We start from the raw sequence: 27536 nt of genomic DNA on the forward strand, positions 1-27536 counted from the left end.
CATGGAGAACACAGAAAGAAGTTTCCAAAGCCTCAGGAATTATCTTCTTTCTAAGAGGATGTATTCAAATGGCCAATAGACACATGAAAAAGCGCTCAGGATCACTTGCTGTCAGGGAAATAGAAATCAAAACCACAATGAGGTTTCACTTCACACCCATTAGCATGGTCCTCATACAGAAATCAACAAACAACAAAAACTGGGGAGGATGTGGGGAGAAGGTTACCTTAAACCACTGTTGGTGGGAATGTAAACTGCTACAGCCACTGGAAGACAGTATGGAGATATCTCAGAAAGCTGAATATACTGCATGACCCAGCTATCCCACTCCTGGGAATTTATCCAAAGGAAATGGAACCATTATACTTAGTGAAATAAGCTAATCATGCTTTGAAAGCTTCTCCCTTTAGACAGCAGTATAAATATGTCTACTATATTCTTCAAAATCCTTATTCAGTTGGAGACTGTAATTCAATAAAACACCAAGGCTCATGAACTCAGTAAAACACCAAGGCTCTCGATGATTAACACAGATTCTATATAAGGGGTCTTCAAAAATTCATGGAAAATGTGTATTATGCAGAAAACAATGCATGGATTCCAAAATTTTTGCACCAAAATAAGCATCTTTTAATTCCATTTTTCATGAAATTTTTGAAGGACTCTCTCTTTTCTCAAAGAAATGTACCTTTACAAACTTAAATGTAAAGTCTCCTGGGTGAAAGAGAACTCAGATTTTCCCATCCAGTTACCTTGAGAGATGATGATAGTTTTCAATCTGTGCTGTTTGTTTTCATTTTCTGTACACACTGTACTTTGTTTTAGGCCACCCAGACCTGTAACCAGCATGAATGACACCCTGTTCTCCCACTCTGTTCCCTCCTCAGGAAGTCCTTTCATTACCAGGAGGTAAGTTCCTATGCTATTGTAACATACATCCTCTTCTCTGGTAATGAGTCTTGCTCTGTGGCAAGACAAATATTCTAGAGTAAGGCAGGTGCAGGAGTTTGTTGGAGACTAGCTTTTGAATGTCTACAAATTCTCAATTCCATTCATGTATGTGTATTTAAAGGGGGCTAGGTGTCTTTTGGGATTCATGCCACTTCTACAACACACATTTATAATCCACCCACAGTACGAGTGGAGTGTGGAGTATGTTTCAGTTTACCTACTGTCACATATGCGTTCTTTCTCCTTGAGAAAATCACTTTCATAGCACTGGGAGGCGTCCACCGAAGCTGGGGAATAGGAATTCCCAGATGTAATTCTGTATTATTGTACAACTTCTGAGGCATTGCATTATTTAAAGCTCCAGATATAAAATAAACCTCTTCTTGGTGAACTCTGGAGCTCCCAAAGATAGATGCTGAAGACAAAATATGGGAATGGAGTTCCAATATAATTAACTTCCTGGGTAATAACAAGAACTTAATTTTTTTAAAAGGGGGCCCTAGCTCATGGGAGAAGGAACAAGAGAAGCATTGCTTCTCTGAAAGTTAGCATTAGAAACATACAGAGGTCAAGAGGTACGCTAAGTCATTTGATCAAATATCAAGAATCAAGCACCAGAGGATTATTTTATAAATAGATGGAGAAGTCCCACAGGAAAGCAGAAACAAAGGTGAGGATAATTGGAATGTGCAGTTGAACATAGGATCTCAAATACCTTTCAGCAGAAAAAAATGCAGCCTTATAATTCACAAAATGCACATAGTCCATTTTTCCCTGAAGAGGTTTATAGGGTGCTAATTTCACTGTAATAGCCTCATGTTTTTAGTGAAGATTTGAAAACAGACTCAGGGTACTACTAGTTGTTTCCCCCTGAGTCCCAGTATTTGCCCCCCAACAGGAACCTGAAATGAAGATACCCCTCGTAATTATAATTAGTAGAATAAATAGAATGTGACAGTACATGGTATGTTTCCCATTTACAAATTAAGTCAGTAACAATTGGAAATAAGGAGGCATCTGTATGACAAAACATCTCCAGTAAAATATTGCTTAGGCCCTTAGGAACTTCCTGTGAGCCCTCCTTGTCAGAACCACGAGCAAATGCAACCATCTTTTCTGAAACAAAAGCATGGAGTGTACAATCTGTAAGAGACGCGGGCCTGTGCATCTATTTAGGGACCACCTGGTGTGATGTTTGGAAAAGATTCTTTTGTTAAGAAGCTCTGCATTCTGCAAATGTCAAGCAGAGGTAGACCCCATCCTTACTGAAGGTCATTTTATATCATTTCAGCTCGGACGGTGCTTATGGTGGCTGCGTCTAGATGGATAACATTGACTTCCTCTACCCTAAAATATTTCTATAATACTTTGAGCTGTTCTGGTTCCTTCAGGGTTCATGGTACACATTTACCCCAAATATGATCAGTTCCCTTTTTTTTTTTCTCATTTTCAGTCCTTTTGGAATGTTCCCTGTGAACCCAGACATATTGTTTAAAGCCTGCAGTTCTTCTGGTTTTTCTGTTTCAAGGGTGCTGTTCAATAAAACTGTGTACACTCCATGTGTTTCCTCTGAGTGGGCCTTGCTCTGTCCATCGGAGGTTTTAATGAGGTCTCGTTATTTGACTCCCTCAGGTTACCTGAGGGGATAAGTGCAGCCAGCCCTGTGGCTGAGGAGCATTCACTCATAAAGCTGTATGTAAATCAGCTTGACCACGGCGCACGGTCAGTATCCCGGCCTGGAATCACTAATCGTAGCAGTAGTTCCGTAGCTAGACTGCTAGTCACTCTACTCCAGCACTAAAATCCTCTTGTCGCATGTCTTAGTGGAGATGGAGGTCTTCCGGGGTTTTATGGGGTTCTGGTAAGAATATCCAACTTGAGCTGCATGGCGCAGCTCTTTCCTCTCTCTCTATTCATTCTATTAATTTTGTAACCTCATGGCAGTACATCTAAGATCTGAACATGTGAAGAGTGCCAAGCTAAATCTCACTTGCCTATGTATCTACTTTGTACAAGACCCCAGATGGTGATTTAGAAGACTCCTAAATTAAGGAGCCTCTTTGGACTGATTGTTAGCCCTAACTGGGAGAGGCGAGGACAGTGCCATGTGACTGGATCTATTACAGTAAAGATAACAAGACTTAACCAGTCTTAAGATTATTTGTGTCACTGAGCCGCAGGGAGGGCAGTCTGAATCCAACTGAAGAAGCTATTTCAAACCCAGTTTCTGCTATCAGTGCTTAATTTCTGTCAATAATGCCTGGTGGTGATCCACCTTTGATTTCTTAACCATGTCAGGACACTAAGGTAGGTGTAAATCCATTCTTCCAGATCTGGGCATAAGCCTTAGGTCCTATTGGAACAAGACCAAAGAAATATGACCTAGGCTCTGCCCTCACTCTATTCCACTGCCACCATCAATTCTAAAATCAAGTAAAACCCTTGCAACCCAAGAATCATGTGATCAGCAGTATATCAGCATTAAGAAAGTAGGGAAGTTTGCCATACAGATAATTTATTAAACCTGAGTTGTCAGTCTTTCGTATTGTGATAAATCATAGAAAAATAAAGCAGAGTGGGGATAAATTGAAATCATTGCTCCAAAATCCTCACTACAAACTCCTGGTATTACTCAACTTGAATCTTTTAAAGAACATCGCTTTGATCTTCAAAAGAAGCTAGGGTATATCTTTGAAGTCTTTTGACATCTTAGTCCTCTACCTCACACAGATTTACAATGTGTACCTCTGGCTACCACCACCACTGATTGCATCCTCTGTTTTGATATCCTTTTCTAGCTTTTCACTTGATTGATTTTTCCCTTACTTAAAAGAAGGCATTCTCAATGGCATTCTCCCTTAGTCCTCTGAAGTCTCCTTGTGTGTGTGTATGACTGTGTCTGTGTGTGCACACACACATATGTATACTCACTGCTAGTTAGCAATTAGGTGGGATATAGGTCAAATAACATAACTCATGAGCCAGTTCAGCTCACTCACTTTCTTAGTAATAGACTGGATACCTAAATCTAGATTGTTTTCTTATAAATGTATAAGAAAGAATGCTTGGATTAGTAGAGATCTGTTGTCACCACTAGGAACACAATTACAAGGGCTATGTGTTGTAGGCCAGCAACATTACCTGAGCTTATGAAAGGTAGCATGCTATCATTGCAATATTACAGCAAGGACTGACCACAAAGGCAGGCCCAAAAGCCACTCGGTCCCCCTCACTTGGCACAGCATTTTGCCTCTAAGGATTTTCTTTCTTCGATGACACTGTGTCTCCATTGTAAAATCTTAATTATCTTGCCAAAATATTTGCTTAGTTTATATGAGAAGGTCGACTAGTCCCTTCCCGTGTTAAATAAATCTCTTTAATCATGGGCCATATTCATTCACCACAAAAGGAATGTTGAATGTTTAAATGGCTAGCTTTTTGACCTCCAATATTCGAAACTGCATTCAAAGTTTCCACAGGTATTTTCATAGTTGCAACTCCTGAAGTGGTAACCACTCACAAAAGAATTCACTTTGGCTATTATATATAACATCCAATCAGACCTGCTCACTTTACCAGATGTTAGAAAATAGCTTATTCTTCATATATTGTGTTAAATGCATTCTGATAAGCTATTTTCTGGTTTGTCACAATAGCAAGTGATTATACTGTACTGGGCTCTAGAGTACATATGAGGAGGACACACCTCCCACACTAAGCAATTCCCAAATCCTGATTCTTCCTAGGGGAGAAGCAATTGTGTGTGTTCTTTTTGTTGGTTGACTGCTTGATCAGTTGATTGATTGGTTTGGGTTTTCAGCCAAAGGGAAGCTAATTCACTAAGTCTTTTTCAGTCTGTGCAAACTCTTTCTGATTCTTTGCCTAACAACCCAGTCTTTAAATCTAACTTTAAAATGTTCTAACTAGATTTTAAGCTTTTGTGATCTGGTAATCAATAGTGACTAGAAATAAAGTTCTGATACCAAATTCAGCCTTTGTCTGAATATCAAAGTCTTCTTCATGGCTAATTTTGTCTGTGATTAAAGCCTATCCATTTTTAATCCTAAAAATAGACAAATTTATAAGTCAACATCTGGTACCACTCAGAAGGTTTCCTCAATCTTTTAATACTTTCTGGGTATGTTGTGTGAACTTTCATGAAATTTGAATGAATGACCCTCTGCAGATTATTTTTGGCTTTATGTAGCCCCAGAGCTCCATTAATATGCTAGATTCTTTTTCAGACTTTACTGAACCTAGTCTTCACACTCAGTTCTAACAGTTTTGTATACTTAAATGCTAGTGCATAATTAAAAACATAGTTGCCTCTCTTTCTTACTTCAATAACCTTTATTCTGTTACTAGAGTTGCTTTAGTTATTATCTCTGCATGCTATGTACCCTGCAAACTCTTCTAGAGGCTTTGTTGGCAAAAATGTAATTAGTCTGAGGTGGTGACATATGGGGACAACGTGGTAAATGTAGTGAATCAAGCATGACCTAAGAATGCTTATTTCTTCCATGGTACCTGCTCCAAATGATTCAACGCTCATGCCAGCCTAAATTGATAGCACCTGATTTTCCCACTGAGATGCCAACCTATTTTTTATGCTTGTATATTCATTTGCATGGAGAAGATATTTTATATTTCAAATACAAACTATTGAAAGAAAGAAAAAGAGAAATAGAATGTTTCAAGAAATTATTTCTTGACAAAACTAATTTCTAGGCATCTAGACTTTTTATTGTATTTAAATTACCTAATGACCTCATTATTAGACTGTGTTGATTATAGTGAGGAACAAAATAATCATCCACAATTGAAAGTTCAGAGAAGTTTTTCAGTTAGTTTACAACCAATAGAAATGAAAATACAAGTATCTGTTCTTATTTTGCCATGATTCTCATATAATTGTCCTTTCAACTATTGTAGTGATAATTATTCTATTACATAATTTGTTTACATAATATTCTTGTTCTGTGAGACTGCATCCAAGCCTTTAATACCATATTCAATGAAGAAAATATCTTTAACCAGAGTTAATGTAATAACACAAGCAGAAATGGTTTCACAAAACATATTTCAGGTTTATGCAAAAATCCAAGAAACATTTGTGTATGTTTTTATTATCTTAGAATAGCTCAAAAATGTTTCTATCAAAGTAAAAATACTGGCATCAGTTTCTACCCTCCAAAATTAAGGAGAGGGTTTTAAAAATAAGTATGAAGTATTTTGAAATTATTGCATCCTTCCAGAACCCACTGTGTCAATCTTGGTATGTGTGTATGTAGTGTGTGTGTGTGTGTGTGAGAGAGAGAGAGAGAGAGAGAGAGAGAGAGAGAGAGAGAGAGAACAGAGAGAGAGAGAGAGAAATTTGACATGAAGGCTATTTATCTTTAAGCATACTATTTTTTGCAGAGTTTTAAAAGGAATTTTTGAGAAATAGAGAATGTTTTAGAGAAAACTAGAATCATCTCTGCCTTTTTTCTTTCAATGGAACATAAATTTCAAAATTTGCTATTCTGTGCCCTTCAAGGTACACAGAAATAATATGTGTGCAAAGGAATGTGTATATACATTGGCCAGGGCCTAGTGAAAAGAAAATAGGATACACACACACACACACACACGTGTTGGGATGTAGTCTAGCTTCTCCTCAGATGAAGAGTGGGTAAGATGGATCACCCATTGACTCCAATTAGTTCCCAGTCTCAAAGGTTAAAGGGAAGAATGCATTTTGATTTGAGGACAGAGCATGCAGAGCAAGGAGAAGCTTTTTGATCTGGAGCTGCAGCTAAGGGAAGCCACTGTTGCAGTCTGTTACACGGGTGTGCTAGAAGCTCTCCTCCCTTACCAAGTAGGTTCCAATGTGCCTGATCCTAAAACTCACTAGAAATTGGAAATATCTCTTAACTTCTCCATGCAAACTATCAAGTTACACGATGAAAGTTTAAAATGTTAAATTGTGCCATAAAATTTTGTGAGAATATGTTTCTTTGAAGGGACCCTAATACACTACCTATTGTCACTCTATTCTCCAGAAAAAAAGCAAAATTTACTTTACACGCTTGTTTAAGCTCTTTGTGTGCTTCAGAAGAGCTTCTAGCAATAAGGTACCTCACACGGAAAAAACTCTAAATATCCAAGTTTTAGGTTAAACTTGTCACTTGATCAACTGTCAATTCTTGACCCCTTTCATTTTGGAAGAATGGCCATTTTTTCTTTGTTTGCATCTTGCACTTGGTTGCCTCTGTACGCATACATATTGTTGGCTTCCCAGAAACAAGTGACAAGAAGAATATGAGGCTAGCTCTAGGAAATATAGAAACTTTGTGCACAGTGACTACTATAAGTCAGAAATGTTCCAGGCATTTCTCATAAGAGCTATACCAAAACAAAATAGTTTATTTCTAGAAAGTTCTCAACATGCATAGTGTAACCCCTTTATTTTCCATGAATGCTCTTCCCAAGAATTCATGTGGAAAACAGAAAGAAAATAACGGCCGGCGCCGTGGCTCACTAGGCTAATCCTCCGCCTTGCGGCGCCGGCACACCGGGTTCTAGTCCCGATCGGGGCGCCGGATTCTGTCCCGGTTGCCCCTCTTCTAGGCCAGCTCTCTGCTGTGGCCAGGGAGTGCAATGGAGGATGGCCCAAGTGCTTGGGCCCTGCACCCCATGGGAGACCAGGAGAAGCACCTGGCTCCTGCCATCAGATCATCGCGGTGCGCCTGCCACAGCACGCCGGCCATGGCGGCCATTGGAGGGTGAACCAATGGCAAAGGAAGACCTTTCTCTCTCTCTCTCTCTCTCTCTCTCTCTCTCTCTGTCCACTCTGCCTGTCAAAAAAAGAAAAAAGAAAAAAAAAGAAAATAAGAATGTTTAAATGATTTCCTTAAGCAACACTGGCAAGAGCCAATGCAAAAAAACTGACAGCAGAAGCAAAGGAGATGTGTATATGTGGAATTTCTGTTGATCGCTCTCTTAAGGGAAGGAATCAGGTAAGAAGAAAGAAAACAGAAGAGGAGAAACAGGTGAATGGAGTATAGGAATTAGTAGAGGCCCCCAAAGGAAAATCTGGCCAGTTGCCCTTCCTGGCAGCCTGCCCCTGCACAGCACAGATGTCAGCAGGGCACCTCCAGCCTGTGCTGTGTCTGTGAGTGGTGGAACAGCATTTCTGGACTTTTATTGATAAATCATCTTTTTCCCATCAAACTTCACCAGAACATCTTTGTGGGTGGCCTTCCTGTATTTCTCTTCTCCACTGGCTCCTTCTGTTAATCTGGTATATTCAACATCAAGTTCATTTACCTGTATAATTATAAGCCTTTTGGTTGAAGGAGCTATCGCCACAATTTCTGGGATTCAAACAACAAAGAATCATTGGTATCAAGGCAGGGAAATTGGTTAGTTTGGAGGAAAGAATCACTGGTATCTTACATAGTGTTTTGCATTGTATCTGGAATCAATTATGTCATAGATATATCTATCTTAAGCTAAACTATAAAAAAAAATTGGGGGTATATTGGACAGCAGGGAGACTGGAGTTACCATGTAGTGAATATATGGAAATACTCTTTAGTAGACAAACTATGGAATGCTGTTTTGGTGACATAATGGTTTATCATAGAAAAGAGCAACTGTGATGGCAAAAACGTAGTTTTGGGCCCTGATGGGTAGATTTCACAGTCTTTGTAGTGTTACTTTAGAAGGTAGTATTAGATTAGTATACTCAGAAAACTCTTTGTGATCCATCAGAATACTCCAGCTCATTATTTTTAAAGTTAATTTTTTTTGCATTCAACTATACAGCAATGGTAGACTTCCCAGAGTGCCAAGTGAAATGTCATACATTCAACAAATATAAATGTCTACTCTGTGTGAGACCTTTTCTTTATAAATCAAATGTGATATTAAATTTACTAGAGAATTCACTATTTAAATAATCTTTTAGTATACAGGGTACTTGAAAATTCATGGAAGATGCATATGCATGGATTTCAGAATGTTTTTCCACCAAAGCAATTTTTATTTCAAATTTTCTACAAACTGAAGTATCCAAAGATATTATTATAAAATAAGAATTCTGATTAGGATGTGCATAATTCTAATGTGATATTCATGTAAAAATTTCTACTTTTTAGTACTTCACAGCTTGAAAGCCTGACATATTTTTAGAAGAACCTTAAAATCTATAGCTAAAAGATTTTAAGGCTTTTAACTCCCTTATAAGCCATATAAAATGTTACTTTATAAGCATATAGTATTTATGAGTATATATATTCATGTATAGATTTATATGTATGTCATTTAGAACTTACTGGAAATTTCTGGCAAAACCACATGATTTAGATTCTAATAATTAACCAGTTGATATCCAAACAAAGCTGTACAATTTATTTGCATTTTCCATGAAGGAAGAGATATATTTAGCTACACTAATGTGTGCACAAATTCTCACTTAGCCTAAAAGGAGCAAACCCTTTAAACTCATTATAGTAAGAATGAACAGCATACTTTTCTAATGAAGCACACCCATTTAATATAGTAAACCCCAGGTGAATTTGGTTGAACCACACTTAATTATTTATATTTACATTTGTTCTTTAATAAAACTATATTTTAAACTTAAAACCATTATGTAAATTATTAAATAAAATGAATATTCCCCATACTGAATCTAAAGTGTTAAGAATTTGCTTTTGGTGACTGGACTTGATTCACTGGTTATGTATTAAATAGGCACAAGAAACAAATCCCTATTTATAAGGCTTTAGAGTGTCTTTCTCTGTTTCTCTGAAAGTTTTCTTTGTCACATCATAGCCAGAGTCAGATGAGCCGTAAAGCAATCTCCCACTTGCTAATTTCCAAGTATCTACTCAACAAACAGCTGGAGACTTTATGGGAGGATGGGAAGTAAATTACTTGAGTGGGATATGAGGGCTGGTGGGACTTCGTGAGCTACTGAACTGTTCACATGATAACTGTAATAAATGTTGAATGAATGGTCATGATGCTAGGCAGATGTACTATACATGCTGACTTGTTAAGCAAATGGAAAAGGTCAAACCTGAAACCATGATGGCTTGTGTGTCACTGTAATTGTTCTCGGGCCAGGTTTCTACTCCTAGCTGAACTCTCAAGAAATATGAAAACAGCTTGAACACTTCAAAATAATAAGCAATCTGTCCAAATGAAGCTTGGATCTAGACATGGGAGTTTCTGTTGCCAGTTTCTATTCTTGAATGCGTTGCTGTGTTTACGCTCTTCTTGGCTTTCCATCTTATTAACTAGCTCCCCTCCCAAGGACAGTGAAGTAGAGCAGAACAAAATGCTGGCTAGGGCTGCTCCAGCGTTTCTGAAGGGCAAAGGGTAAGTTAAAGCCAGAGTGTACTGGAACTCTGAATTAACTTAACTAAGAATGGAGTTTCTCTTGTCAAAATTGCTTTGCGTGTGAAAGACCAGCTTTGATTTAGTAAAAAGCAGTTCTATTGTAACCTAATTAACAGCAGCAAGCAGTAATTTCGATTGGACACATCTGACTTCCTTATTTTTTTTTTTTTATGACTAAGCTAATGATTTGATTTTCCAAAGCATACTTAATCTTTGCTGGCAACCCCTTTCAATGTGCTTACTGTACAGTTGAATTCCTGGGCCTTACTGCTTGAAGAATGCAAATCTGTTTTCTAAAAAATCGCTTCACCAAAAATGTTCACGTTAGTGAAGTGGCATTGTGAATTTCATTGTGAATGGCATTGTGCTTGGATTTTGCTTGTGTTTTCCATAAAACATCACTTGCAAGTCTTCCTTTACTTGCTGGGCTTCCTAATGCCTTTTCTACTGCAAACTCACTCCAAGCTTCTTTGCTTTTTTTCTGGCCACCTTTCTTAACCACACCCTTTCTCTTCCTCCTTCCCTGTTTCAGGATACAGTACAGCCTGAATGTGGCAGACAGGCTAGCTGATGAACATGTTCTCATCGGGTTGTATGTCAACATGCTCCGGAACAACCCGTCATGGTTAGTGCAGGTTTGGCTGCTTGACTGTTCTTAGAGAGGGGAACAGTCAGAGCTGGTGACAAGCAGTCTCAGCAAGAGGCTAAGTCCCTGCATGACAGAGGTGTCACCAAGGCACACTTAAACGATTGAATTAAGAAGAAATCTTCTGTGGTGTTAGTTTGGATACTTCCCATTAAAGTACCCAAGAATTTGTCATCATTTATATCTGATCTAAAGGGAAAACTTACATACATTGATGTTGTGCTAAATCTTAGCATTCAGGTGGTGCAGGACTCTGGGTCCCAGTTAGAGCAGGATGGTCATGCAAGAATTTGTCTTATTCCAGGGATGATATCTCTGATGATCTAGGGGGAAAATGCTTCATTTTACTTAGGATGGAAGTAAGAAAAGAGATCAAGTGATGTGCTGTGATCATAAAATGGAAATTGTTTTTATTTTTAGGTTGTGTGCTTAAGCCATGTGTATTTTTAACTTTTTACTTTGAGAAATTATTAATTTCTGCGTAGTTGCAAGAAATAATACAGAAGTCATGTTTACCCTTCTGTTGCCTACCCAAGGAGTAATGTCTTACACAATTACACAATATCACAACAGTGGCAGAAATTGTCTTTCAACAATTCTATTACTTACAAATGTTTCTGAGTAACTGTCCTGTTAAAGCCTACTTTTAAGTCCCAGAATCTGCCAAACTTACTTTCACATGTGTTAATTCCAGGAATTTGGATAGTCCTATATGAGTATAAAAGCACCCATAAAGTGTTTTTTATTTTAATTTTGACATAGAATATTCTTCTCGTTAATTAAGTTACTTGATTTTAATAATAAACATGTATTTGTAATTTGAGCAAAAGTTAGAGTAGGCTATCTCAGTTTTGGTTATTGTTATACACCCATACCAGGGTATTTCAAAAGATGAGAAATGGTATTAAATAATACGTTTATTTTGATGCAAAAATTTTGAAATCCACACATAGTTTTTCAGTAATATGCATTTGCCATGAACTTTTTAAAGACCACCCCCGCCCCGTATGCATGGATTTCCAACATTTTTGCAGCAAAATAATTCCACCTTTCCCTAAACTTTTTGGAATTCCCTCCTATACAGCAAACTAATTCCTTGGCAACATTTCAATTTTACTTACCAATTCCAATTCTTCTAAACTAAGGGCCAGTGGATGGTATATAGTGATGACTGTAATGTGAGCCAATGAGTTAAATTCCCATTAAAATTACACCTCAAGCATAGCAGGTTGCCTTTCGTCTGCTATTTCACAAAGGCCTCTCTCAAATATACAGGGCATTGCATGGTGTTCATCACCCTCACAGCCTTGTGGTGTTCCTGTCCAGAACTCTCTTCTCACTGACTGTTTCCAAAGCACCCCCAATTTGCTACTGCTGACGCCTTACACCCATTTTCACAAGATGAGTACCTGAGACAAGCTTAGGTCTGATGAACTGATGAACAATGATTTGTCTTAACATATGTGAAGGAACTTCAAAAAGTTCATGGGAAGTGGAATTAAAAGATAAGTTTATTTTGGTGCAAAAAAAATGTTGAATCCTTGCACAATTTTCTCATAATTCTCATTTTCATCAACTTTCTTGAAGACTAATTGGATATATGTTTGTGTTTTAAATACATATATAACCTGAATACTAGTTTAATTTATCATACATCCTGCCTCCTAGGAATGAACTCCTAAGCTACCCTAAACCTATCTGTGTTTAAATTGTATGATCTTCTAGATTAAATATTATCTACTCTCAGAACTCAGTCTCTGGAAACTACAAGATTGCTTTGATCTGATTCCAATGAGTTTGATGCCACCATGTTATACTGTAGCTGCAACAATAGAACTAAATATTGAATTACCCAAAAAAAAATGGTATTGGTAATCTTCAAAGAAAATATAGTCAATATAGATTCTGTCATAAGGCAATAATGTCATCTCACACCGTATCCTCTTCCCCATAATTCTGAGCACCTTCTAGGTATTTCCACTTTTCTTTGCCACAATCAAATACTTAAGGTTGTAACAAAGAAATTTCCAAAGAGAAAAGCTCAGAGTTTGTCCCTACCAGCTGTTTTCCCTATTCGAGTGATTAATCATGCTGACTTGATGGTCACTTAAGACCATAAAACTGTCTCACAAAGACACCTTCCATCTGCTTGATAAAAGCTGGCTGTGATTTGTATTTTGAAAACAAAGCAGAAGATGAATCAATGATGCAGACTCTGACTTAATAACTTCTCTCAAATATTCCTCAAGGCTTTTTTCCTGTCCTTAAATTATTGCCATTTCTCATTTAAATTTCTCATTTTCCCTTCCCTTTCCTTTATGTTTAATTAGATCTTAACAGTTCCTCACAACGGTCAGTTATGTAAGTGGCAGAGGGATCTCTTGCCCCCTTTATCATCATGGAAGCCATCACATTCCACCATCATCAGTCACTTACAGTGAGGCATATAATAATGGTAATAATCATCCTAGCTAGTATTTTTTGAAGCACTTGCTTCACAGTGATCCCTGGGCTGGACATTTTATGTACATTAAGTTCTCCCAGTCCTTAGAGTAAGTACATGAAGTATATACGAGGGGTTCTTCAGGAATTTCATGGAAATGTGTGTTGTGAAAGAATTATACATGGATTTTTAAAAATATTTGTACCAAAATCAACTGTTAGTCCCATTTGCCATGAGCTTTAAGCAGTGCCTTTATTGAACCATCCCCGATTTTCTAAAGTAAAGATTTTAATTTAGAGGTCTTACCCTACTCACCCACGGTCACAGATCAATTAAACAGTCCCATAGAAATTTAATCATCACTCATCCAAGCTAAAAACCACTATGCAACACTGCCTCTGATAAAACCTGTGTGGACACAGGCCCTCCAGAAAGCCTTTGTAGAAGACTCCTCCTCTTGCATCCCCCACGTACTCATTGACTAAAACATCATATCCTACTGCATTATTTCATTTACTTATAACAAATTTTGAGCACATACTGGTAATAGGAATAGTGGTTGTTAATAAGTTATCTTTTGTGTATTTAGTTCTATGAATTCTAACTTCTCATTTAAATTGTAAGCTTCAAAAAGGCCAAAAAAATGAGTTTTTAATGTCTTTTATCTCATTCCCACAGCTAGAATAGGTAGAATACATTTTACATCTATGAAGTTCTTCAAAACTTACATAGTCCTTTCCCAGACCTTATTTAATTTGCTCATCACAGTCCTAGAGGGTAGACTATTATTATTTCCATTTCACTGGCAAGAAAAAGCAAGCTTCACGACATTAGTGGCTCATCCAGGGTTACATGCTAGCAAGGATTTGCACACAGGTCTACTGACACCAGCTCCCGTTTATTTTCCTCCCATTCCTCTACCTCTGCATCTGTGGTCCCTTTGTTTCTGTTATTATTTGGACATGCTCATGATTAATTCCATATGAGGATCTTCTACCCTATGTTATCAACACTGTAGGAAGCTTACTTTTTTGCAGATAGCCCATTGCTAAATTCAACACGGATGCTGCCACTGGTTCTAGAAGTCAAAATGTAGCTCAAGGAAGAATTTCTGCTGCCTTCCTAATTCACTGAAGTTTCATAGCCTTATAATTATAAGCCTTAATAATTTTTAAGCACTCCATCCAACAGAGGAGAGAAGTCTCAAAATATAATATGCTGAAGGTTTTTTTCTGCCCTCCCCAAAAGCTTTTCAGTGCCTGAGCTTGCCAGTGCCTTATGGGGAAGGTCTGAGGCAGGCAGACCCAAAGACTGGAAGCAAATCTCAGAATTTCTACCTTTAACCACAATTATATTCTAGACACTTGCCATTCAGAAGTATCGAGTGTATTCTTCTCAACTCTGAAAAGGCCTGAATCTAACTAAGGGAGGGGCTACAGCTGAAGGCTCCATCCTATACTTTGTTGTCATGACCAACTGCTGTCACTTGGTTAGACTCCTGATCTCATATAACTAGATTAAATTATTCTATCTGTGTTTTTCTCAAGAATAAGAAGTTATACCTTTTGATTGACATTAGATTTCTTGCTAAATGTATCAATAAGCCAACTAGTTTTAACTTGTTCAACAATATTTTTTAAAGATTTATCCATTTATTTGAAAGGCAGAGTTAGAGAGAGAGAGGAGAGACAGATTTTTCATATGCTTATTCATTCCCCAAATGACCTTAATGACCCAGGCTGGGCAAGGCTGAAGCCAGGAGCCAGGAGCTTCTTCCATGTCTCCCACATGGGTGCAAGGGCCCAAGGACTTGGGCCATCTTCCACTGCTTTCCCAGGTGCATTAGCAGGGAGTTAGATCAGAAGTGGAGCAGCCGGGAACTGGAACAGGTGCCCATATGGGATGCCTGTACTGCAGGTTATGGCTCAACCCACTGCATCACAGTGCCAGCCCCATTCCACACTATTTTATGCTTGTGGAGAGAAGATATCTACCTCATTCTAAGAATGCCTATTTTTGGTTTTCATATAGGTTGAAATTTCCATTTGCTTACTGCTTAAAATCATTTAACAGATTCCTGTTTCCCTTAGTTTTTAACCCACTTCCTTGCCTACCCTCTCCCAGCCTTGGCTCTTGTGAGGATTTCCCATTCAGTCATAATTCTTGATCAACTTTTATTCAATTCCTAAATCAAGCCAAGCCTTTTTGTGTCTCAAGACTGTGATGCAAGTATTTCCCTCTGTCTAGAGCATTCTTCATTTTGCTCTGCTTGCTTCTTCCATATGTACATGCATGGCTCCTTCTCTGGCTTCCAATTTAGATTAACAATACCTACCTAGGTATGTCTCTCATGATAATCTCTATCATGACATGCTTAGTTTATAACTGCCATCATTGGTTAGTTGGCTGGTTTCCTGTCCAGCTTCCCCCATGGGAAAACAACCCTCTGTGACTTTTCCCCAACTTTATCTCTGGCACCTAGCACAGTGCCTGGCACACAGGAGGGGCCCAAGAAATACCTGCAGATAGTGTAGAATATTAATATCACTAGAAGTATAGAATTCCCACTTACCCTAAGCAAAATTGTTGGTAACACCTTGAAACCTTTTTTTACTAGTAAATATATTTTCTATTTTTTTAAATCACTATTATAGAGTAGCCCTTAAACTGAATACGTAGTATAGTATATAAAGTGGATGAAAAAGTAAAGTATTAAACTCTACATAGATAGAGATGGTAAATAAAAAGATAAGCACCAGAAATTCACTGATGTAGATAAACTTATAGGAGATTTTTTAAAATAATATTGATACTGGACAAGAATTTAAAAGTTTTTTAAATGCTCTCTGGTCACTTCTACTTTGTATTAGCTAGCCAAGGCTGCTATGGCAAAATACTTAGATTTGGAGGCTTGAACAATAGAAATTGATTTTCTTACAGGTCTGAAGGCTGGAAGGCCAAGGCCAAGTTGCTAGCTGGTTTGGTTTCTCCTGAGTCTGCTCCTTGGTTTGCAGAGGTCTACCTTCTACTGTGGCCTGAAATGACCTTTCTCATGTCCATGTACACATCTCTGGTGTCTCTTCCTCTTCTTGAAAGATCACCAGTCATATTGGACTAGGACCCCACCCTTATGAACTCTTAACCTTAATCCTTTAAAGGCCAAATCTCCAAATATAGTCACATTCTAAGGGGTTTTCAAAAAAGAATATTTACAGGGAGACACAACCCCACCCATAACATATTTCAACACTGAGTCCACTGAACAGTATTCCTTTAATATATTTAATGTGTATGCTAAGCTTTGATTGAATGAATGACCTTGATTGTAAATAACAGGTAGTTAAAGTCAGGGTCTCATAGAGGAGCAAAAAGACACCCCAAGATGCCATTACTATGGTATGTTATTATGATTATCCATGAAGATTGCTATTTCATGATTTTCTCTTTTTCCCTTCACTCACTCACTTAAGGGCCAGCACATTAAGCTTTGAAAGTTAATTTCACTCCCTGTCCTGCAGTCCAATAAAACCACTGCTCAGTTCCAGGGATAACTTTGGTCCTTTCCACCCCAACCCTCATGCACTTGCTGACTCCTAAATGTCTGAAGAGTGCTCTATTCTCCATAGCATTTTGCTCTCAACCAACTGAAAAAGATAGGAAATAATCTGATAAAGGAATCTTCCGTTTAGGTGTAAGCTAATAGTACCTTCACAGGGAGTAATCTTCCCATTAGCTATTTGCATTTTAGTAGAAGAAGAGTAGTACATGAGGCTTGATCATCTTAAAAATCAATCTCTAGGCCGGTGCCGTGGCTTAACAGGCTAATCCTCCGCCTTGCGGCGCCAGCACACCAGGTTCTAGTCCCGGTTGGGGCGCTGGATTCTGTCCCGGTTGCCCCTCTTCCCGGCCAGCTCTCTGCTATGGCCCAGGAAGGCAGTGGAGGATGGCCCAAGTGCTTGGGCCCTGGGCCCGCATGGGAGACCAGGAGAAGCACCTGGCCCCAGGCTTCGGATCAGCGAGATGCGCCAGCCACAGCGGCCACTGGAGGGTGAACCAATGGCAAAAAGGAAGACCTTTCTCTCTGTCTCTCTCTCTCTCACTGTCCACTCTGCCTGTCAAAAAAAAAAAAAAAAAAATCAATCTCTAGTGATAAAATGCATGTCACCATCCAAATAGAAAAAATATCAAGGGAAAATCTAAAAGTGTTTCCAGTGTCTTTGGATCACAGTATTTTTTGTTGATAGTTTACCATGGAAGTCAGAACAGCCTACAGAAGAAAGAAATGTAAATAAACCGTGAGTTCCCGAAAATCTTTGCTAAACCACAAGTAACCTCCAGCTTAGCTGGGGCCACTTGAGTTTCCTAGAATGCCGTTTTGAAATCACTAGTAATGGACACTGGCCATGCACTTGAGGTAGAAAGTGGAGAGCTTTCAAAATAATGGAAGTCCCCGCCCTGAAATGCAGTCAACACAGCACTCCCATTTTAATTCATCACAGTCTTGTAGCAAGATTACTGATTATAAAATTCTGAAATGAATAGCTAGGGCTGGAGAGAGTGTTGGAATTGTTATTTATTTTAATGATTTAGGGATTATTGGCCATTCATTTTCAACTATTTATAATTGAAGTCTTGAAATAATGAAATTTATCAGAGGAATGCCTCATTCACCCTTGTATAATTTGAACATACTGCAGAGGCACATGTGGACTCATAAATCGTTCACATGCACAAAGGGGTAATTTATCACACTGGCCCTTGTTCACTCCCTGCTGGGCGAGGAAAGGCACAGAAACATGAGTTATCGCTTACTAGACAACATCCCATATCTTCACGTCTTACATTTCCAGGAGGCTTTTTTTTTTTTTTTTTTTTTCAAAAGACAACCTTCACATTATTTATGCTTGCTGGTCACTCATGATAGAAAACACTTTTATCATGAAGTTTTTTATTGTTTATTATTTAGCAAAACAATTGTTTTTGACAAAGTCACTTTGAAGCAGCAAACAGATCGTTGTCCTGTTGATCAGGCCCTGTTGTCAACACAAACTGTATTTAAATGAGGCACATAGTCTCTAACACATGAGCCAGAAATGATAAACATGTGAAAATCAAACTAAATGGCCTTTTTTTAGGATGGTTTTATGTTTAAAGCAAAAACAATAAACTTTTTCTTATTAGAGCTACAATAAGAAAATTAATTTTATTTAACAATTGCAGAGTATAGACACTGTTTTATAAAGTTAAACATCTGCTTTAAAGCACCAGTTTTCCAGAACTAATTCTATCTTTTCCTATTAAAATTATTTTTCTCCAAGTCTAAATTTATATGCTAATTGAAATCTCATCCATTGTGATTGATGCTATACATTATATGAGCCTTGTATCCTAAAACTTTTTGTCTTAAATAATGTTTATAAAATATCATATATGCTACTTAAATATTCATGGGAAATGATTTTTATATGATTTTTGTTTTAATTTTATTTAAGTTATACAAGTTTCATGTATTTCATCTATACAGATTTAGAAACATAGTGATACATCCCACCCTACCCTCCCTCCCTCTTTATATGATTTACATTAGGATTTTATTTCATATATTTGGATTTTCCATTTTATTTTCAAGATCTTCTAGATCCTGCTACTCAAAATGTTGGACTAGGTGTACGAAGGTCTCTTGGAAGCTTGTCAGACCTACATATTCTCAGGTCCCACTCCATCACCCCCTATTAGAGAATCATATACTGCATTTCATAAAATCTCTGAGTAATATGTTTATACTTTAAAGTCTGAGAAGCAGTGCCCTGGATGGTTGTGTGATAGTTGGTGATACTTTGAGAAAGACAAGAATTGTTCATGAATCTGAAGATGTTACCTAAGAGGCAGAATAATAATATTGCACTAACATTTGGGGGCACTTAGTGTGTACCAGGCATCATGGCAGCTTGTTGCTTTTCCTGAGGAATGGAGCACTGAGTAGATAACAGGGAAATTTGGTGATAAAATCCTGGTTATTTATCACAGCCCACATAAAAGTGTTAAAATGGGAATAGGTGACATATGTGAGGTGTGTAGACTTGAGCAGAGTAAATAGAGATGAGAATGACTTCCAAATGACCAGGAAAAAACATTATAGTAATTGTTTCAACCAACCAGGGAAGAGCTATTTGGAACTGGCCCTGCCAACATGCAGAAGGCACAAAATGATTCTCACTTGTCTTCTCACTTTAGAACAAAAGTTAAAAAACTGCCGCATGTTCACTTTACATGTAAATATAAATATAAATAATCATGTTACATTATGTGGATCCAACTCTTTGCAATGGATAAATCTTATAACCTTAATATTGGCATAGGAGTGTGTGTATTTAAAACATAATCATGAACATTAATTTTTTTTTCTTTAAGAAAAAGCCTTAAGAGCTGATAGAGAAGAATAGAATTATGTTTGGGAATGAGAAGAACTAGTTTCTAATCTTGATTCTTACCTGATACCCATCATAATAAGCCAAACCATGACCAACTAACTAGTCTGTTCAACAGGATTAGTCTTATTGGTATGTTTCGTAGACTTTGGTTAATGGTACTCAAAACTTAGTATACAAAGAGCTCAGAAGATAAAGTTTTCTAAAATATGGGAGAATTGGTAATATTTGTATTTGTGTTCTTCAACTTTATCTTAGTATGAACAGTTTATATAAATGTATTTATGAAAGACACTAAATAATTCCCATTAATATTATCTGGAAACACGACTGGAATTCTACTTATCTGGAAGTGAATATAAAAAGCATTTACCTGAGTAGTAATATCATAGATAACAATTGTGTTAGGTATCTATTATGCTGTATAAGAAATTATCCCCAAAAGTTAGTGGCTCAAAACAACAAGCATTAATCTCACAGTTTCCAGAGGTCAGGAATCCGGGTTTGGCCTCGCAGGGAACCTTTGGCTCAAGGACTTTCAGGAGGTCAAGCTTTCACCCCAGGCTGTGATCTCTCTAAGGATACTACCAACAGGGATCTCTTCGTGCGGCTATTGGCTCTCTTCAGTTCCTCAACACATGGGCCTTTCCACTGGGCTGTCTTATGATGTGGCTGCTAGCTTCCCACAGGGCAAACAACTGAAGAGCACTCAAGAAAAAGAAAGTAGGCCCAAGTGGAAGCCATGGTCTTTTTATAACCAAATTTTTGAAGTGACATTCCATTCCTTCTGATGTATTCTATTCATTAGAAGCAAGTCAGAGAGTCCAGCCCCTACTCAGGAGGGAGCATTACCTAAGAAAGTGAATACCAGAAGGTAGAAATCACTGGACACTACCCACATTTTTTTTCTTTCTTCTTCCATATTTTCTAATGGGTTGATTTCAGACATGCACACTTGTATAATAAGGAAAGAAAATGTTAATAAAATTAAGTAGAAGATATTCCTATATCAGAAATGTTGGTGCAAAAAAAAATCATTTCTCTTTGAAGCTTTCCTAGTAAGATGATTGAACTGGCTGGAGACAAGATTTATTAGTGATCTTCTGAGCCATCTAGTAGATCATGTCATGAATCCCAAGTTGGAGACCATTAACCAAAGAGGGTTTTTATAGCGTGCAAATTTGGAACGCTGACCAATTAAAATAGCAAAACCCCTTAATGGTGATATGAATGTAGACGTCTTTCCCTGCTGCCTAACAGTCTCCTTCTTGCTGTCTTGATAGTATGCTTGAGAGTTCAAACCGGCTTGATGAAGAGCACAGGCTAATTGCCAGGTATGCGGCAAGACTGGCAGCAGAATCCTCTTCGTCTGTAAGTAGTTTGATTGAAAGGATCCTTCCATGGGCATCTGAGATCTCTGAATTCCATGTGTCACGTTCACTGTTACCATGATAGGTGGTACTGATTACTAAGACAGTTTGCACGAATTTATTGTTTTTAAGTTTGTTACTATGTCGTATTATCTTGGTGGTGAGTTTCCACTTGTAAAATGGCGCCTCAGGGAACAAAACCATTTATAGCAGTGTGACACTGTGGTCAAGGAAGACCCAGCATTGTCCCCATGAGTATCTGAGGAAAGGAGTAAGGACTGGTTATAATTCCTTCATGGGTCAAAAACAGGCATATTTAGTGACAACAGTAGGTTTAAGGCAGAATAGTTGCAAGTGACACTTAAAATGGAATCAACAGGGATGATATCTTTTTCCATTTGCTTCTACTCTAAAACAAAAGCCACAACCAGCTTCACATCTTTGTTCAGAAATCATCTGTGCTGAACTAAGGATGAGCTGCAATTAGTGCTGCACAAAGAACAAAAAGTGGCAAGGAAGTAGTGAGGAAGCATAACCTGGCCCTCGTATATGAGATGCTGCAGGTAATCAGAGCTCTTCATGCCAGCCATTTAACTAACAGTCACAGATGGGAGTAGTACAATGTCCCATTGCATTAACTGTGGCACCTGCCTGTCTGTGACATCAATCCCTGTAACACTGTTAGAAACTACAATGGTCAAGATAGGAAAGGGTCTTGAACAGGCTAAAAGTGGCCCCCAAATCAGACATAGTAAACCAGAGATAATAAGTGAAATATGTGAAACTTTAGATGTTTGAAATAAAGAAAAATTTGTTAAAGAAAATTAAAGTCAGCTGAGTATGAAAGAACTAGATTTTAGGACAAGTAACCCTCTTGGGAATCTCTTGAAAGGAAAGGCAAAACAAAGTTGGCAATCATTAGAGTTGTTTGCGATAATAAAATATGAAAGTGCTGCATAAGCCAGCAGGCACAAAATTGCAGCCTACAGTCCACATTTTCCCCCAGGGAAGCTTTTTGCAACCCCCACAGCATTTTCAATTCTTTGTCCATTGTCAGCATTGATATATAAGATGGTTTACCATAAAACTCTGGATTTTCTGTGTATCTTGAAAGACCAGGTCCGTGTTTCTCATGGCAACTGGACCTGGAGCAGAGGCGTTGCTCTGTTTTGAACACTCACCTCCTCCCATGGTGCCCCTCTTTGAATTAGGTTACCTCTTTGGCCCCATTCCACATTTGAGTTAGTGATCCCTGGTGGGATGTTAAATCTCTATGCACGTGCTGTTATTGATATGTGCACTGGCTTAATTCTGTCTCTGTTTTCTTTCTTGAGAACATTAGTTACTGTGTCCTTTGCCTACTTATATATAAAACCTTTGTGGAAAAATACCATCTTTACATGAATTCCTGTTGCTTTGTAAATCCCTTGCTAATCACATTTCCAAGAATTGTGTGATTAGCTAAATAAACCCTACACAGACAACATCACCAAGTCAGAAAGAGATAGACCATTTACCTGTGTCCATTTCATTATCTTCTGGATGGAAATTCATGCATCTTTCCTTACTGTTCGCTTGCTCAGTCATTGCATTTCCTACAAGATCCTGCCATATTGCTCCTCACTATTCCATGCCCTAAAGCCTAGCCATTGCCAGATACACCATGCATAAACTGCAGTCCACCCATCCAACAACTGTTTCTCCATTATCACTTTATAAACCAGCTCGATGTCATCTTCTCTTTATCCCTCCTTGGTTGCCTTAACCATGTAACTATGGGGACATGAAATCTATCTTTTTATATGATACCTGCCACTGTACTTGTTACATAATCGGTGCTGAATTTTAAAAAATGGAAAATGAATAAATCAATATATTTGAGGCAGCCTAAAACTTAAGGAGATTTCATTCAAATGAGAACAGATATTACTTTGAACAGCTCTTGACTCGACTAATGAAGAACAATTTTTTTCACACTATTTGTTGAACTTTTTACTTAGTATAGGATTAATATTATGTGTATAAAGTTAACTGAAAATAGATCTTAGTAAAAATAAGAATGGGAATAGAAAAGTGAGGAGAAGAAGGGTGAGAGTGCAGGTGGGAGGGTGGATAGAATGGGAAGAATCACCATATTTCTAAATTTATATTTATGAAATGCATGAAGTTTGTATACCTTAAATAAAGTTTCTGGGTGAAAAAAATATATATATACACACATACAAGCACACACATACACATGCATGTGCCAAGGAAAAAATGCTTATATCTTATAATAAAGACCTTTATCCTATTAAAAACAGTAGGATATGCTCAATTTCAAAGCTTGAGTCTAAAATGCTCTCTATGAGACAGCCAAAATAACCAGTGAGGGCTGGTATTGCAGCATAGCTGGGTAAAACTGCTGCCTGCAATACCAGCATCCCATGTGGGCACCATTTCATGTCTAGCTGTTCCACTTCCCATCCAGCTTCCTGCTAATGTGCCTGGGAGAGCAGTGGAAGATGGCCCAAGTCCTTGGGCCCCTGCCTCCCATGTGGGAGACCTGGAAGAAGCCCCTGATTCCTGGCTTTGACCTGGCTTATCCCTGGCCATTGTGGGCACCTGGGGCATGAACCAGCAGATGGAAGATATCTCTCATCTCTCTCTTTCTCTTAGCTCCTCCTCCTCCTTTTCTTCCTTTCTTCCTTCCTTCCTTTTCTTTTCTTTCCTTTTCTTTCTCTGTAGCTCTGACTTTCAAATAAATAAATAAATCTTTTTAAAAAATAGCCATCTAATTCAGTGAGTCTTAATTGATCAAATTATTTAGTAGGATTTGTATCATTGGCAAACCAGATCAGGTCTTTGAACAAATATGAGAATTCTCTTAGTCCATAGTTAGGAAAATGGATTAGGCATTAAAAATCATGTAAAGATATAATCTTGGATTTTTTTGAAGGCCACAAACTGAGACATGACTGCATAAGAATTAGCGGCTTGGGGTCCTCTGGGTTCTTTTTGTAATTATGGCCCTGCCCAAAAATGGGGCCCCAGGGTAGCATGGTCTGAAATCTATAAATATATTTCAGCTGTGGTGATTTTTACCTTTCTGAAAATCTGTCTTCCTCTCTGTCTTTTCTATATTTGTTTCACTCTATGCCATCAGTTAAAGAGATTGAGTATAATCATATACTTTAATTATGCTGATACAGCAAAAATTAACAAATATCTCCCCTATGCACCTCCTTTCTCCTTTTGTTTTTACTTATCTCTCTTAATCAGCTCATTTTTCCTTTTTTTCCCCTAATTCCTATCTCTCATTACTCTTCTTCCCCCTTGTTTTTCCTAATAAGCCTTGTTATGTAGAATCAATCTACCATCTATTTCTTATATTTATTGACCACTTTAAGTCCTTATTCCTAATTTTTAAAAGCAAGTATGTTAGATGGTATATATTTTCACTCTTCAAAGAAAGATATTGTGTGTTTTTTTATGTCTTGGTATAGGTTTTCACATCTGTTGGCTAATATCTATTGGTTAAAAAATAAAGTAGAAAGAAATTTTTTACCCTTGTTGAATCAACAAAATACCTTGGCCAAATCCAGGTCATTTTTATACAACCGTAGGCTCAGAATAGCTTTTAATTTTTTTTAATTGTTGAAAATAATCCAAAGAAGAGTCACGTTGTGTGACAGAGATTCAAATTTTTGTGTCCACTAGTGTATAATCATGCTCGTTTATTTACGTATCGTCTATGTCTACTTTTGTGCAATATCAGCAGAGCTGAATAATTGTTCTCATATGGCCTGCTTCCATTTTTTTACTTTTTAGTTATCATTCCAGGATAGCATGAGTCATAGCTTAAGATACTCTGTGGTAACATTACTGGGCCAACTCAACATCTTAGATATCTGAATGATTCCTGGTTAACTATTACAGAGAGCAAAGCAACAACTGAAATCCACAACTGGCTCAGATAAGTTTCTGTCTTTTAACAAAACATAAAATATATGCAAGAAAAAGGTATTTATATTATGAAATCAGAAGAAATGCCTGAATCACAGGTCAGAGTTGCCAAAGCCAAACTTAATTATAGAAAGTCATGGATATAAAATACAGAGGTCCTCAAGGTTCTTTCTTTGCAACACAATTCATTTCTTTGATTAAAAAAAACCATAAATTAAAAATCATCAAAAATCTTTATGAAAGCCAGATCTGTGTGAACCTTTCCTACAGTTATTTTTCCAGATATAAAAAACAGGCTGTGTTTCTTCATGTCTTTTGACTTAATCAACAGACTCTAATTTTTAAAAAAAAAAATCATTTATTTGAATGGCAGAGTGACAGAGAAGGGGAGAGACAGAGAAAAAGATTTTCCAAGTGATGGTTCACTCCAAAATGGCCACAATGTCCAGAGCTGGACCTAGATGAAGCCAGGAACCAGGAAATCCATCCAGGTCTCCATATGGGTGGCTGGGGTCCAAGCATGTGGGCTGTTTTGCACTGCTTCCCAGGTGATCACAGGGACTTGGATCAGAAGTAGAATAGTGGGAACTCAAACCATTGTTTATATTGGATGCTGGTATGACAGGTAGAGGCTTAACTTGCTGCACCACAACTTTGGGCCCTATTTTTATTTTTATTTACTTATTTATTTAAAATGGAGGGAAAGAGAACTCTTTCATCTGCTGGTTCATTTCTTAAGTGCCTGTAATAGCCAGACTAGGTCCAGTCCAAGCCAGAGCCAAGAACTCAGTCCAGGTCTCCAATGCTGGTGGCTGGAACTTAACTACTTGTGTCATCACAGTTGCCTCCAGAGTGTGAATTAGCAAGAAACTAGAATCAGGAGAGGAACTAGAACTTGAACCCAGGCATTCCAATGAAGGATACAGGCATCTCAGCCACTCTACCAAATGTCTGCCTCTTAACTCAGTTCTTTGTTCAATAAAAATTGTCTTGGAAGAATTTCTAAGTTTTCAGAGAAGTATACTTAATCCATTTCCCTCTTTATAAAATAATGCCAAATAAACCCCTGACTAAATATGGATGTATATACAAATATACATATAAATATATGCTTTATTATATATATGATAATATGAGAATACAGAAAGTTAAGATTACATATATACTGATTGTTAATGGTAGTTACATGATCAAGAGTGTGATTTTATCAACATAACATTTCATATATGAAGAATGCAAAAAGTATACTGACCAAAAGAAAAAGTCTCATTAGCTATGTGTTAAAAACTATCACATTTTAAATAGCACATTAGAGTAATTGAACAGAATTTTACAGAATAAGTTATCTCAACAGTAAAACATATTTTAAACCCACCTATACTGAGAGAGTCATTATCCTGGATACAGCACGGCAAGAGTGAAATCATTTCCCAAAGGCTTTAAGGCAGAAAGCTGAAAACAGATTTTCTGATTGCTTGTGTATTTGCCTACCAAAAAATTCTGTTTGCCACTCCATAGATGTGCTCCAAATTCACAGAAAAGCTGTTTCTTTGGAGAGGAATGGCAATTTAATTTTATATATTTGCCTTGTATGTTTTTGTAGAAATAGTTCCCTGGGTTTTGTTTGCATACCTCATGACTTCTGTCTTCCCAAACACATACAAATTCACATTCCCAATATTAAGTCGTGTGTATTCCATATTTTCCAGCAGCCAACACAGCAGAGAAGTGCTCCTGACATCTCCTTCACCATTGATGCGAACAAGCAACAACGGCAGCTTATTGCAGAACTAGAAAACAAGAACAGGTAAGGCTCTCAAGCCTTGCTGGCTTTTTTGATCAACATGCTCATTCATTAACCGATAGTCATGGCTTAAAGTCTCTAAGGCTTTCACTCTGTAAGCATGCTCAAGGAGGGCATCTCAAGTCAATGCAGCTGGCTTCTGGCAAGCTAGTCTATAGATCTTTAGATCTTCAAGCACTTACTGACAAAATCCACGTTGCTATGTATGTATTTCTGAAGTGTCAACAAGATGGATGTTGTCTCTCCATCTGTCTCTCCCAACAGTCTCATTTCCCTTTTTTCTGATACACTTACTTTTGTTAAAGAGCTGTTTAGTGCAGGACAGCCCTTCCAAGTACTAGGTGGATGTTGTCTCTCCATTCAGAGACAGCCGGGAGGCTCACCAGGAAGATGCCCTATAAGGATACCAGCTAAAGCCATTTGGAGTGATGCCACTGTCACCCAGTTGTTCAAGTAAAACTTCTCCATACCCACTCTATCAGCCAGTCCTTCTTCTATTAGACACAGATTGATTTCCAGTCTACCTCTACAACATATCCCAGATACTGTCCACTTTAGC

General features: G+C 37.8%; 1 protein-coding gene across 17 annotated transcripts in view; it reads left to right on the top strand.

Annotated features, from left to right (window-relative positions):
* DTNA (dystrobrevin alpha) overlaps window positions 1-27536 on the top strand; it is a 303884-nt gene that overhangs the window by 240975 nt on the left and 35373 nt on the right. For 8 of the 17 annotated variants that reach the window (XM_062201516.1, XM_062201515.1, XM_062201517.1 and 5 more), the window contains 4 exons: window positions 826-909; window positions 2584-2673; window positions 21142-21229; window positions 26883-26980. In XM_062201516.1, coding sequence (XP_062057500.1) covers window positions 826-909; window positions 2584-2673; window positions 21142-21229; window positions 26883-26980 — 360 coding nt within the window. Of the gene's footprint in view, window positions 1-825; window positions 910-2242; window positions 2512-2583; window positions 2674-10242; window positions 10321-10873; window positions 10967-21141; window positions 21230-26882; window positions 26981-27536 lie in introns of those variants that run through there. The other 9 variants (XM_062201521.1, XM_062201525.1, XM_062201528.1 and 6 more) reach the window with 5 other exon arrangements.

Source organism: Lepus europaeus, chromosome 9 (assembly GCF_033115175.1).
Source record: "Lepus europaeus isolate LE1 chromosome 9, mLepTim1.pri, whole genome shotgun sequence".
Taxonomy (NCBI): Eukaryota; Metazoa; Chordata; class Mammalia; order Lagomorpha; family Leporidae; genus Lepus; species Lepus europaeus.